The sequence below is a fragment of the Chiloscyllium punctatum genome, chromosome 41 (genome assembly GCF_047496795.1).
Source record: "Chiloscyllium punctatum isolate Juve2018m chromosome 41, sChiPun1.3, whole genome shotgun sequence".
NCBI lineage: Eukaryota > Metazoa > Chordata > Chondrichthyes > Orectolobiformes > Hemiscylliidae > Chiloscyllium > Chiloscyllium punctatum.
Window position 1 is genome coordinate 30,080,684 of NC_092779.1, and position 13,697 is coordinate 30,094,380.

Consider the following 13,697-nt stretch of genomic DNA (forward strand, 5'->3'; position numbering starts at 1 on the left):
TGCCGACCAGGTTTATTCAAGTGAACTAGTCTACATTTGGCCCAGATCTCTCTAGACTTTTCCTATCTACGTGCCTTTCAAATATTGTAACTGTATTGGCCTCTACCGCTTCTTCTAGCAACTCATTCCATATATGCACCACCCTCTGTGTGAAAGAAATTGCTCCTCAGGTCCCTTCTAAATCTATCCCCTCTCACCTTAAAATTATCACCTCGAGTTTTGGACTCCCCTTCCCTGGGGAAAAAAAATCTTGGCTGTTCATCTTATTTAAGTCCCTCATGATTTTACAAACCTCTGCAAGCTCACCCTCAGCCTCTAACACAGCAGGGCAAAAACTCCCAACCTTTCCAGATATCTCAATCCCTCCAGTATTGGAAACATCCACGTAAATCCTTCTCCCACCCTTTTCAGTTTAACAATATCCTTCCCACAGCAGGGCAACCAAAAATGTACACAGTACTTCAAATGTAGACTTACCACCGTCTTGGACAACCATAACATGATATCCCAGCTCCTGTACTCAATGCTCTGACCAATTAGGGCAAGCGTGCCAAACTCCTTCTTCACCACCCAGTCTACCTGTGACACGACTTTCAAGGAACTAGTTGATCTGATTTGATTTGATGAGATTTATTTATTGTCACGAGATTCATCACAAATACAGTGAAAAATGTTGTTTAGTGGCAGAGCAATGAGATCCTTAAGTGACTACTTAACAGTCTCATGTGCCCTACAGGAGAGAAGGATGACCCTCTTCCTGTTATTCCTGCCCCAAACCCGATCAAGGGGAGGCAGGAATATGCCATTGTCCCACCATTGCAATCTCCTGTTCAAGATAATAGCCATGCAATCTTCAAACTCACCTCGGAGATAGCATTAAATTCTACTTCTTGTGTCTCCTTCCACAGATAATGTCTGACCTCCTGGGTGTTTCCTGCAACCCATTCACATCCTCTTGATGCCACTCATGGTTATTTCAAAGTCAACCACACCCCTATGCTTTTGTTACCAGCAAACTTCTACCTGCTGCATTCAAGTCAAGATTCTTTATCTCTGTTACACATGAAGAGAATAAAAAACTGAAGAACGAAATGTTTTACCTTCTTATAGAGGCTCCTCAGATCTCGATACTGCCACATACTGTTCAGAACTTGAGATGCTGCCTTCACCACCTTCGGTGAGTGCCTGTTTGTAAAACACCACAGCGCAAGTTAGAAATCACTTTAACCCTTTGGCAGATACAATTAACATGACTGAAAATGTCAAGAAAACAAAAATAGAATTATTTCTTAAGGAAAAGAAGGGAATGAAGCTGATATATTAAGTTGGTATGGATCAGCCTTCTCAATCATTATCTAGCAAGCTTTTTGTTTCAAATTAAGTTTGAAATAAATAAGTCTGAACAAATGGTTTTTAAAGGTTAATGTAGTGTATGATTGATTTTGTTCAGCAGTTGGAACTAGAAGATCTGCATATTTATTCTCCGTGAAAAGAAGAAAAATGTGGAACTATTATTCCTTTTTAATGCAGCAGACTAATTTGGATAAATCTGCAATTGATGGGCAAGAATACCAATGCAGAGATGACTGATGTGAGAATTTAAGGTACTCACAGTCATTAGGCACAAGCTAAAGGGAGGAAACAGAGCTCCACACTAGATTTTGAATCAGAATTGGTTGGAAACTTATGAACATAAATCTGGCATAAAATCTCTGTGCTTTTTTCTACATGCAATATGTCAATTTACTCTCAGCTGTCACTTATAATTCAGTGATTGTGCTCTCACCTTTGAGCCAGAATGAAGTGGTTCAAAATTTCACTGTTGGGACTCAAGCACATATTTTCGGCAGCCACTCAAATTCAGTCCTGAGGGAGTGATGCACCATTGAAAGTGCTGTTCCTTGGATGCAACATTAAATCAATGGCCCATCAGGCCTCTCAAGTTGACAGTCCCAAGACATTATTTCAAAGATGAGTGAAGTTTATTTTTGGAGTCTGGTCAATATTTTCCCCTCAATCATCACCAAAACAGACTCTTCAGTTGTTATTTAATTCCTGTTTGTGGGGTCTGGCTATGCATATACAGAATGCCTTGTTTACTACATAACCATTGTAGTATTGACAATGTGTTATGGTATTACACTTCAATTGCTGAGGTGACAAAAGGTGCTATCTAAATTAAGTCTTTATATCCATTTCCTTAAGTGGATTACAGTGAAGTTATCTGTTGTGAATGTGGGAGCAAGATGCTTTTTATTACTCCCTGTCTCTGACTGTCCAAATGTAGCTGCACAACCCATCCCAGCATCTTCAATGATAGAACCAATGGTGTTATCACATCATTCTGAAATTGATACATTGGCACAAAGGGACTAATTAGCACACTTGATTTTAATTCATTAATAAAAATGTCTCTCCTAGCAAGGTTGAGTCATGAAGAGACATTTATTAATCAAATCTAAAATGTTTTAGCAGGCTTTGTGCGCTGGATAATGTTGAAACCTGAGTATTGCTACTGAAGTACAGAGCAGCTCGTGGTCAAACAAATTACTTTGGCAATGCTGAAATATTTAGGTGATAAGTTGGTCGGTTTCTCAGTATTGAGGAATAATAGTCACAGTAATAGTCACATACAGAGCACACTAATGTTCTTGATGTTTAATTCCTGATTTTCTCCTTGTTCCCTTATATCAAATTACCACTAACACAAATACTCACAAGCTATTCATGTGAAATGTAACTGCTGAACACCAAATACAACAGCATTACAAATGAAATCAATGCTGGGTCATTACATTGTTCTTAAGTTTTAGATTTTATCTGCATGTCTTGAGAGGCATAAAACATTGTCTTCCATCTTCTGGTCGATGCAGTGTTTGGATTTGATGAATTTCAGGCTGGATTTTATGACATAGAAAGGAGTTTTAATGAAGAATGAAATACTTGGCTCTTTGGTTGAAATTCATGAAAGGGGACAATTCTACATAGACAGGCTGATTATATCAGTAAGTTTGATTGCGAAGAAAGTGGTGAGGGATTTTGTTGGGATGGGGGGAGCCTTTCTTGTCATCAAGATGTACAGGTACCTTAAAAGATACATACCACCCTTCTTCTGCAATTAATGTATATTATGTTTCAGCGTGAATAAACTTTTTCTGCATTTATATTGACAGATTTATTTTACAGGATGAGGGAGAATATTACAAAACTTCTTATACATTCTCTTTGTTCCACACTTTTCACAGGATTTCTACTGGAGGAAATGGACATTCTAATGTATAGTGTGGTTCATGTGATCTAACACTAAATACTGCTCCAACAGCACTGATTTCATGCACAATTTATGCAATCAATTATCATTATGACAGATTAAGTTGCATTCTTTGATTTATTCACTGGTTCACAGTTTTGGGATAGTCACATATATGTAAAAATTTGCAGAACTGTTGTTTAAAAAGCTGAATGAGGGTTGTAAAATTTTAGGAAAGTCTGCAATATAAGTATGTGGAAATCTATGTAAGTCAGTATATGTGAATGTATATTGTCAGATCTCGACCCTACCTTCGCAATACTGATTTGCTGTTTACTTTCTTGTCTATGTTTATGAATAGGTCAGTCCATTTTTTGGAGCACTGTTCCCCTACCCCAACAAAACCTCATCAAATTTTGTCGCCCTATCCTAAGCAAATGCCTATTATGTGGCACAGTGGTTAGCCCTGCTGCCTCACAGTGCCAGGGACCTGGGTTCAATTCCACCATCGCGTAACTGTCTGTGTCGAGTGTGCACATTCTATCTGTGCCTGCACGGATTTCCTTCGGGTGCTCTAGTTTCTTCCCACAGTCCAAGGATGTGCACGTTAGGTGGATTAGCCTTGGTAACTGTGGGGTTACAGAGATGGGTGGGTCTGGGTGGACTGGTCCTCGGACAGTTGGTGTGGACTTGATGGGTTGAATGGGTCTCACCAAAGGGATTCTATACTATTCTAATGTCTGGAGTTAGAATAGTGAGTATTAGTTACTGAGGATATACTGTACAGATATAACTGTGATAAGCTACAGCATCTTCTACAAAGGTGGTTTAGAAACCTTCTCAAAAATGTCTGAAGTATGAAAAGAGGTCTGGATGAGTTTCCATTTGTTCATGGGATGTGTGCATCATTGATCAGGCCAGCATTTATTGCCCAACCTTAATTACCCAGATGGAAGTTAAAAGCTAAAAGTGAACCTCATTGCTTTGAATCTGGAGTTATGCCTAGGTTTGACTCAGTAAGGAAGGCAGATTTCCTTCCCTAAATAACATTAATGAACCAGAAGGATTTTTAACATCAGTTGAACATGGTCACACGACTTCAATTAGAAAAGCTTTTAATTCCTGATTTATTTTAATTACTGAATTCACATTGCATCATCTTATCATGGTGGGGTTCAAACCCATCTCCCCAAAACATCAGGCTGAGTTTCTGGAATATGAGGCTGGTGATATTACTACCACACCACTGTCTCACCATGTGTGTAGAATGGATACTTGTCATTGGACAGCCTACATCTCAACACACAAGTCTTACTTCCATTTACTACATTGGGGAAAGAGCTAAAATTATCTTCTAACTCATTAGCGGTTATTTAAGGCTGTAACACAGGGTCATGATCACACCGAGAGGAGGGGCTGGAGACACGATTTACAGGACACATAAATCTCTGTCATTAAACAGATATCCAACCATGGAAATTATTGATCCAGATTTATCATGGGTATATAAATTCATTTTGAGAGTTCTTTGGGGGCAATGGCAATGCCCTTAGTCCTGCAGCCAGGAGGCTTTGATTCCAGTCACATTTGTTAAATACACCTGAACAGCTTGATGTATAGAAGTTGGGAAGTGATGTTGAGGTTGTATAAGATATTGGTGAGGCGTCTTCTGGAGTACTGTGTCAAGTTTTGATCATCTTCTTGTAGAAAATATATTATTAGACTGGAGAGGGTTCAGAAGAGATTTACCAGGATGTTGCCAGGAATGGAGGGTTTGACTTATAAAGTGAGACTGGATAGGCTGGGACTTTTTTCACTGGAGTATAGAAGGTTGAGGGGCAACTTTATAGAGGTTGATAAAATGATCAGTGGTATAGATAAGGTGACTGGCAGGTACCTTTTGCCTAGGGTGGAGGATTTCTAAGACTAGCGGACATATTTTAAGGTGAGTGGAAAAAGATGTAAAGAAGACATCGGGGCAACGTTTTTTACACACAGACAGGTTAGTGTGTGGAATAAACGTCCAGAGGAAGTGGTGGATTTGGGTACAGTTACAACATTTAAAAGACATTTAGATATAAGTACATGAGTAACAAATGTTTGGAGGAATATGAGCCAAGAACAGGCACGTAAGAATAGTTTAATTTGGAATTATGGTCAGCATGGACTGGTTGGACTGAAGGGTCTGTTTCATGCTATGTGACTCTATTCTTGGGTGATGCTCTATACCTTGACTGAAGTGAATAAAATAGTAATTGGTGGAAGACTGCCAAACTTAACACTTCTGCTCAAGCTCAAAGCTGGCCATATCTTGAGTGATTTCTCAGTCTGCGAGCTTTTTCTTATCTCTAACACCTTTAACAAAGGCAAATGTCGATAGCTTGGAGCTGCTGGTGTCCCAAGTTCAGAACCAGTCACCTATCCCAGGTGAAATGGCACTGTAGTTCATTCTTATTGGAAAGAAGAGACTGGCTGAGCTGCAATTGCCCTGAATTTGAGCCAATAGCAGAATGGAAGCAAGTCAGTGGTTCTTCAGCTTTTATAATTAATCCTCTAGAAAAAAAATCATGGTTATGCAGACTAATGCTCATAACTTACAGGTCTTTCATTTAAAGATTTCTTCATTAGCATAGAATCATAAGTAAGTAATAGCTTAGAAAGAAGCCACTCAGATCATGAGGTCTGCATCAGCTTTTTCAAAGTTAGAAATTCAAGGCAACTTAATTCTCATCTTTCAGCAGGAAAGCATCTTCTGTGCAATATATTTCAGACAGTGGACATGAATTAAAATATATTGTTGTATTTTCCCCTTCCAGAACTAAAAAATAAACAAGCTTTAAAACTAACTGCAAATCCTTGATCTATGTGTATTAATGGCCTGATGTGCTAGTGTTTGGAGTAGTGTTCCGTGTAGACCACAGCTTGAGGATGGCCATTAAGTAACTCTGCACTACAGGTAAAATGGAAAAGACACTTTCTGTTATGTGTGCTGCAAGCCAGCTTCTGTCAAATGGAAACAACAGAAAAGAATTCCAACTAACCTACAAATTCTATTTATGGCTACATGTGACTTTGTGAGTTATTTGGAATTCTCTTGGGACTGATCTTAACTTGCTTGGATTCACTTCTTATCTATAATCTGTGTGCATGTGTTTCATGTTACAATTTCTTCTAGTGTTTCATAATAAATAAACTCACCCTTTTGTTAATCAAGAAAGTCTGATTAAATTGGCTTCTTTTAAAACATAAGTTCATTTGGTCTGGATTACTAGCATACCCAAGAAGGGATCTTTAATAAATTCACTAACTGAGGGGGTAGATGAAATGAAACAAACATAATTTTCTCTTTGCATAGCTGTGCAGCTCTCCTTTTCAAGTCCATACTTATGCAAGTGGTTGTTAATTTTCTCTCCAATTATTGTCACTAAAAGCTTTCTTCCCACCAAAACTAAAAACTTACAGGCCTGACATTGAAAGGTTTACCCTTCTCCCCTTTTTGAACAAGAGTGTTTTGTGATCCTCCAGTCCATTGGACCAGTCTTCTCTACCTGAGGGGACTGGAAGAATGTGATCAACACTTTCATAATTACTGCCTTTACTTCCTTCAGCAGCTTATGATGACTGGGTGACTTATCCACTTTAAATAATGCCAGCTACCCTTCTCTATCTCCATCTCATTCATTATTCATACAATCTCCTTACTTTCTACTGTTTTGGCAAAATCATTTTCTTTGCTAAAGGCTGCTGCAAAGTACCTAAACTCTTATCTCCACCATGCCTTCTGTTTCCACAAACAGATCTTTATTTGGTCAATAACAGGCTCCTTGGCAAATTTCTTCCTATTAATATGCCTAAAGGATCCCTTTTAATCTTAGCCACTGATCTATTCTCATGACATCTTGTTTTATTTTTCACTCTTGCTTTGTATTTCTTGACATACAATCTGATTCTTTATTGAATCTGCTACGTACGTATTTTTTGTGATTCATTTTATACTCAAGCGTTTTCCTCAACTAGAATACTGTGATTTTGCTTGCACTCTATTTTCTCCCCAAGGGAATACATGGACCCGAGATTGAACCAAAATTACTGCTTACTACAACTTGCCCCATTATATTTCTGTCGTACGACTTTGACTCAAATTCATCAAGGCCAGATTGCTCCTCAATTAACCTGTCTCCAGTTAATTATTTGATTTGAGATTGCTCCTTAACCACCTTCATTATTGATACAAACCTTACAGCAGTATGATCACTATTCCTGAACTGCTTCCACTGTTTAAGTCTGTAATAGGAAAGTTAAAAATCACGCAACACCAGGTTATAGCCCAACGGGTTTAATTGGAAGCACACTAGCGTTCGGAGCACCGCTCCTTCATCAGGTGGTTGTGATGAAGGAGTGTCACTCCGAAAGCTAGTGTGCTTCCAATTAAACCTGTTGGACTATAATCTGGTGTTGTGCAATATTTAACTTTGTACACCCCAGTCCAACACCAGCATCTCCAAATCGTAACAGGAAAGCTCATTGATGTCCCAGCAGCAATCAAGACCCTTAGATGTGTAGTTAATGGCCACTAAGGGTCATCATCCTGCCAAAATACAACCAGCAGCAGGCAAGGCTGTGACCAAGTAGGAAGCCCAAAACACAAGCCTGGTCGTGTTTGCGAGTGGACTCCCCAGCAAATACCTGATTCACTGGTATTCCGAGCTGGATTCAGGGACCCAGCATTCAGCATTTTCATCTGACATAGGACTGCCAACTGTACACTGATGTCCCAGATCTTCTGGGAATTGAATAATAATCTTTAGGACAGCAACTAGGAGAAAGATTGTATTTTTTAAGAACAAAACTTTAGTAGTTATAAAATATTGGACCTCGTAGGGGAAAAAGTTTTTACATCAACAGTCCAAATTAGTCTGGTTGGCTCTCGAAGAGACTGCTCTCTTTCTAGGAGTGGGGATTCAGGGCATGGTTCAAACTCTGATGCCATATGAATAAAACCTCCATGAATATTTTTGTAAAACAAACAAAGTTCAAGACTTATACAATCAATGGTAGGGCCCTGGGTAGTGTTGTAGGATAGAGTGTCCTAGGGGTACAGGTACATAATTCTTTGAAATTTGCATCACATATAGTTATAGGGTGGTTAAGAAGGCATTTCGGATGCTTGCCTTCATTGGTCAGAACCTTTGAGTGTAGGAGTTGGGGTGTTATGTTGAGGTTGTACAAGACATTGGTGAGGCCTCTTCTGTGTCCCATTCTGGTCTCCTTGTTATTGGAAAGATATTATTAAGCTGGAGAGGGATCAAAAGAGATTTACCAGGATGTTGCCAGGAATAGAGGGTTTGAGTTATAAGGAGAGGCTGGATAGAGTGGGGTTTTTTCACTGGAGTGTAGGAGATTGAAGGGTGACTTGAAAGAGGTTTATAAAATTAAGAGGGGTATACATAAGGTGAATGGCAGGTATATTTTCCCTAGGGTGAGGGATCTCAAGACAAGGGGGCATATTTTTATGGCGAGAGGAGAAAGATTTTAAAACGACATGAGGGGCAATTTGCTTTGCACAGTAAGTGATCTGTGCGTGGAATGAACTTCGAGAGGAGGTGGTGGAAAAGGGTACAGTTACAATGTTTAAAAGACATTTAGATAAGTACATGAATAAGAAATGTTTGGAGGGATATTGGCCAAGTACAGGCAGATGAGACTAGTTTAGTTTGGGATTATGATCGGTAAAGAATGGTTGGATTGACGGGTCTGTTTCAGTGCTGTATGATTCTATGAGAATATGCATTAAACCTTTGGCCTCTGTGCCTTGATACAGTGAGATCCTCAGACACAATGGCATCACCTGGAGCTCAGGAAAACTGTGCCCAGTTTACATACTTGTCTCCTTTACTCTTGGCAATGCTGATGAGCTTCTCGATTCCTCCTGAATCTCGCAAGGCCTTGGCATTTTCCATGTTTTTAGTGATGACTTCATGCAAAGCACAGCAGATGGCAGTTATTGTCTCGTCGGAAATGGTTTTGCTGACTGCACTTGTGCCGGTTCCAGTGCCAGTGCTGCTGCTGCCTCCAGGAAGACGGTGGACAAGATCTCGCATGGCATATTTGCCTTGGTGGAAAAGGAGAGAGAAGGAAAAAGACAGAAACATGATTAGATCATATTTGGGAGCACAGAGCACTATTCAGGGTCTCCATATTGCAACACATAGAGAATGGAGGTACTGGAGAAGGTACAAATGTAATCCAGAAGGATCTCAAAAATAAAAGGCTATACCTAGCAGGAAATCCAGAACAGACTAGGGACAGTTGAGGTTATTGGTTATTGGGCAGGCCACTCACTCTTGGGCCTATTGTGGCCCTTAATTGGTCACTTAAATGCCCCATCAGGACCCTAAGGTGGATCAAGCCAAGTGAATGACTTGCTTAAAGTGGTGCTGGAAAAGCACAGCAGGTCAGGCAGCATCCGAGGAGCAGGAGAATCGACAAATTCCTGATGAAGGGCTTTTGCCCGAAACATCGATTTTCCTGCTCCTTGGATGCTGCCTGACCTGCTGTGCTTTTCCAGCACCACTCTAATCTTGACTCTAATCTGCAGCACTCACTTCTGCCAAGTGGATAACTTGGCAGCTTTCACTGGGTGGGATGATTACAGGCAAATGGATTTTCGTTGGGGTATTCCCTATTCCCATTGGAAGAACCTCCCCTCCACTGGGCCATAGCACTACTGCTTTAAAACTCTCCATTTAACATCTCAGATTAGGCCCCCAGCCTAATCACTGGGACGTACCTTCAGGACCCTGCAGATACCCTAGATTTTGCTTCATTCCAGCTTCCATATACTTCACTTTGGGGTTTGACTGCAATGCCTGCAGTGGCCACCATTTGAACCTGGTGCTGATGGGACTACAGAACAGTCTGATTGGCCAGCAGCTCTCTCAAATGGGACTTGCTCCCAAGTGGAACAGAGGTTTCACCCCAAGCCAATGAACACCTTGCTGAGTGTAAAACGGTAAGGATAGCTGCATTTCTATAGGCTGGATCCCAACTAACATTTCAGCTGGTGGGGGTAAAGAACAGAGCACTTTGTAAACTCCAGCCCAATGTAACATTAATATGTTCAGAAATTTACCTGTTGTTTATTAAGATCAAGCTAAAGAGCCTACGAAATGGTCAATTCTCCATTATTCTCTAAAATGATAAAATGTCTGCCACGCATCACTTAACGCACAAGATTCACTGCAAAATAATACTTCAAAAATACAAATTGTAAAGTGCGTTGTGATGTACTGCGGCTCATGGATGGCACAATATAACAGAAAATTCATCCTAAATCACTTTTAACAACTCTTTCATTTTCTTTGAACCAGTTCAAATCATTAAAACGAAACCCAAATCACTAAAATAGACTAACTATCTCATATTTATTTTTATTCTCATATTTGCTGCTTGTGGGGCCTTGCTGTGAGCAACCTTTCACATTTATCTGCAGAATATGAGAAATTTCAAAAGTCATTAATTGGCTGTAAAGCACTTTGAGCATCCTGAGGTCATGGATACAGCAATATAATTTCAAGTTCTTTCTAAATCCCCTTCAGCAAACTGAAATAGCACTTGGCAGACCCAAAAAAATTATGTTGCAATTTTAACAAGCTGATATCAGGCTTTAACATCTCCAGCAAAGATTTCTTTTAAGCTTTATGCTAATCATTGATAAAGGGTGTTAGAAAATTGGTTTGAAGAGTGAGGCTTTATCCAAAGTGATTAATTAATGGTTCTAGTGAGGATTTGCCTTATAAAACCTGCATTTATATCACAGTTTTAATGGTGCAAAGCACCTCAATGGAATGCTAATGGAGTTTGATGTGAAGCCACATAAGGAGACATTGGGGGAAGTGAGCAAAAGGATTTATGGAATACTTAGTTTATCAGAAGCATTTTAAGGGAGGAGAGAGAAAAGCAAAGCATGAGTGAGTGAAATCTGGAGTTTACTGCTGAAAACAACTGAGAACATGGGCATTAATGGTGAAGTGGTGAAAATCAGAGAGGCCAGAATTGAAGGACTGTGGGGGCCTCAGAGTAATGTCAGGGAGGTGGCTTTTATTGCGTCCAAAGAAGAATGAAGCCTTTTAAGAATTTGTTAAAAGAAACAAAGATTTTAGAATCACACTAGTGGCGAAACAGCAACCAAAGTAAATGAGAAAGCGAAGGATGATGATTGAATTGATGTGGATTATGTTTTAGGTATCAGAGGTTTTCATAAGCTGAACTTTATAGAGAGTGTAAGGTAGGAGGCCAATTTGAACAGAAGTAGTCAGGTCTCAAAGTAACAGGTACAGATGGGATAAACGGCTCTTATGCCAGACTACTGGCATATGTTGTCAACACTACTCTTCCAAGTTATAACAGCATATATTTCTAGTTTAATTGCCACAGAAAGAGAAAGATATTTGTGCTTCTACACACCAATGAGCTCCTTGTTTCTGACATCCAAAGCCATATTTCGTAATGCCGTGGCAACAGCACACACAACACGGTCATTGTCTATTCGCAGCAACTCCACGAGAATGGGCAAACCTTTCTCCTTCCGGACTGCAGCACGGATGTAAATAGACCACTGTGAACATAAACAGCAACACATTGGCAACTCAAAACAGAACTACTGTTAAAGACTGGCCAACAACTACTATCTAGCTGCGAAAGGAGCTTGAGGCCTGCATCCCCAAATTTTAGCATTTTGTATTCTCGCATTTAATTTATGCTTTGCTCTTGAATTTAATACAATCTGTATTAAACCTACGCTGAACTTTTAAAATAGAAACCAAAAGTGCTGAAGAGAGAAACATAGTTAACATTTTGAGTCCAAAACTAATTTTCAAATCATATCGAGAGTCATCATGGACTTGAAACATTAATTCCTAACAAATGCTGTCAAACCTGCTCAGCTTCTCTTGCACTTACTGTCTTTGTTTTAGATCTCCAGCATCCACAGTGCTTTCTTTTAATTCAGTTATTAAAAGGAACTTTGCAGATCTTGATTTCGGACTAAGTGTAATGAGCTTCGATTAAGTCAAATAATTAATCAAATATGTAACAGTAATCAGCTGTAATATTATTAACAGTGGATTTGTTTATTTCTCTAACTCCCTTATTTGCTTTCCATGGTGATCAAAGCAGGTCATTTTAGGAAACAAAATCAGAAAAGTGTTGAAAAAACTCAGCAGGTCTCGCAACAGTTGTGGAGAAAGAAATAAAGTTCACATTTCACGTTTTGTATGATTCTTCTTCAGAATCCAGTTATTCAGTTCTGAAAAAAAAATATCGGACTTGAAATATCAACTTTGCTTCTTTCTTCTCAGATATTGCTGGATCTGCTGAGTCTCTTCAGCATTCCCTTTTGTTTACTTCAGATTTGCTTCATCCATAGCATTTTACATTTATTTGTTCATTTTTTTTTGGAACTGTTGCTTTGTCTCAATTAGTATTGAGAGTTGAAATACAAGCCAGCACAATGGAACGGTCAATTCTGGTGTGGAGCCAGGAGATGGAGTTTGGTTGATGGACGGTAAATCTGACTGATGGCAAGTGAGCGACACCATCGAAAGGATGTGTAAACAGCCAAATCCATAAAACTATAAAAAGCAGAACAGAAGTAGGGCACTAAACCCACCGTGTCTGGTCCACCATTCAATGAGATTATGGCTGATCTCTACTTACGTCCATTTTCCTGCCTTATACAAGTAACCCTGCATTCCCCTAATGATGAGAAATCAGTCCATCTCAGCCTTGAATAACTTAAGGACTCAGTCTCGACATCCCTCTGTGGTAAAGATTTCTACAAATTTACTACCCTCTCACAGAAACAAAATCCTCCTCATCTCTAAATTAGTGATTACTTCTCTGTGATTGTGCCACTATCCTAACCTTTCCCGTATCTACACTGTTAAGCTCCTTAAGAATCAATAAGATTAAGTATGTATCAATAAGATTTCCTCTCATTCTCCTAAACTCTAATGAGTAAGCCCAATCCACTCAACTTCCATTCATAAGAAAATCCCTCCATAACTGGAATCAACCCAGTGAACCTTCTCTGGACTGCCTCCAATGCCACTCTACTTTTCATTAAAGTAGACCAGTGGACCAACACTGTTCACGGTATCTCAGATATGGTGTGACTCGTGTCTTATACAGTTTGAGCAAGGTTCTCCACTTTAATATTGCACTCCCTTTGAAATAAAGGCCCAATTCCATCTGACTTCCTTCCTATTACCTGCTGACAATGTACACTGGCTTTTTGTGATTTACGCACAAGCACTTCACAGACCTTCTGCAGTCTTTCTCCATTTTAGCAATATTCAGCTCAATTTTCCCTGTCAAACTTTATATCCTCATATTTTCCAACGTTATACTCTCTTTGCCAAGGTTCTGCCCAATCACTTAACCTGTC

At 39.5% G+C, this 13,697-nt stretch overlaps 1 protein-coding gene across 15 annotated transcripts in view; it reads right to left on the reverse strand.

Moving 5' to 3' along the window:
* Nucleotides 1-13,697, reverse strand: part of LOC140464970 (catenin delta-2-like) — a 1,239,301-nt gene that overhangs the window by 34,383 nt on the left and 1,191,221 nt on the right. For all 15 annotated transcript variants that reach the window (XM_072560655.1, XM_072560657.1, XM_072560654.1 and 12 more), the window contains 3 exons: nucleotides 11,717-11,867; nucleotides 9,134-9,362; nucleotides 1,101-1,185 (listed from right to left, as the gene is read on the reverse strand). In XM_072560655.1, the coding sequence (XP_072416756.1) occupies nucleotides 1,101-1,185; nucleotides 9,134-9,362; nucleotides 11,717-11,867 (465 nt within the window). The remainder of the gene's footprint in view (nucleotides 1-1,100; nucleotides 1,186-9,133; nucleotides 9,363-11,716; nucleotides 11,868-13,697) is intronic.